This window comes from Asparagus officinalis, chromosome 5 (assembly GCF_001876935.1).
Source record: "Asparagus officinalis chromosome 5, Aspof.V1, whole genome shotgun sequence".
NCBI lineage: Eukaryota > Viridiplantae > Streptophyta > Magnoliopsida > Asparagales > Asparagaceae > Asparagus > Asparagus officinalis.
In genome coordinates, this window is record NC_033798.1 from 13,415,960 (window position 1) to 13,416,417 (window position 458).

The 458-nt window shown below is 43.9% G+C and overlaps 1 protein-coding gene across 1 annotated transcript in view; it reads right to left on the reverse strand.

The window, feature by feature from the left end:
- The window catches only part of LOC109842840 (tetraspanin-6-like), a 7,902-nt gene extending 7,725 nt beyond the window's left edge, over positions 1 to 177 (reverse strand). Inside the window, 1 exon segment of the mRNA XM_020411745.1 lies at positions 1 to 177. This exon segment is cut by the window's left edge and continues 19 nt beyond it. Within this exon segment, the coding sequence (XP_020267334.1) occupies positions 1 to 81 (81 nt within the window). The 5' untranslated portion in view covers positions 82 to 177.

Genomic DNA, 458 nt, shown 5'->3' on the forward strand with positions numbered 1-458 from the left:
GGCCCCGCCGATGATGGGGATGGAGGAGAGGAGGCCCAGCAGGTTCAGGTAACCGAGGAGAGTGTTGCTGAATCTGTACATCGTCTCTTTTCTTTTATCTCTTTGCTTTCTTTGTTCTTTGGTTCGCCGTTCTGTTATTGAGTTTGGCTTTGTTTGGCGGGGGAGGAATGTTCTCTCTATATGCTTTCCGCTTTGCTTTTTGGGAAATGCCAAAAGTACCTTAAATATGGGACAGGGGTGTGTATCATGCAGTGGGGAGGGGGCACATCACCTGTCCCATCCCCCTGACTCATATTTGGGGTCCCCCTAACATTACTCTTGCTTTTTTGTATACATGGGGCTGATGTTTTTTGAATTTGCGCTGAGATTATTATAGTTACATATGGTACCTTTGTTTTCGTCTTTTTTTTTAATGTCTTTTGTGTCTACGTTGTTTATTTGGTTCTGGTAAATATGTG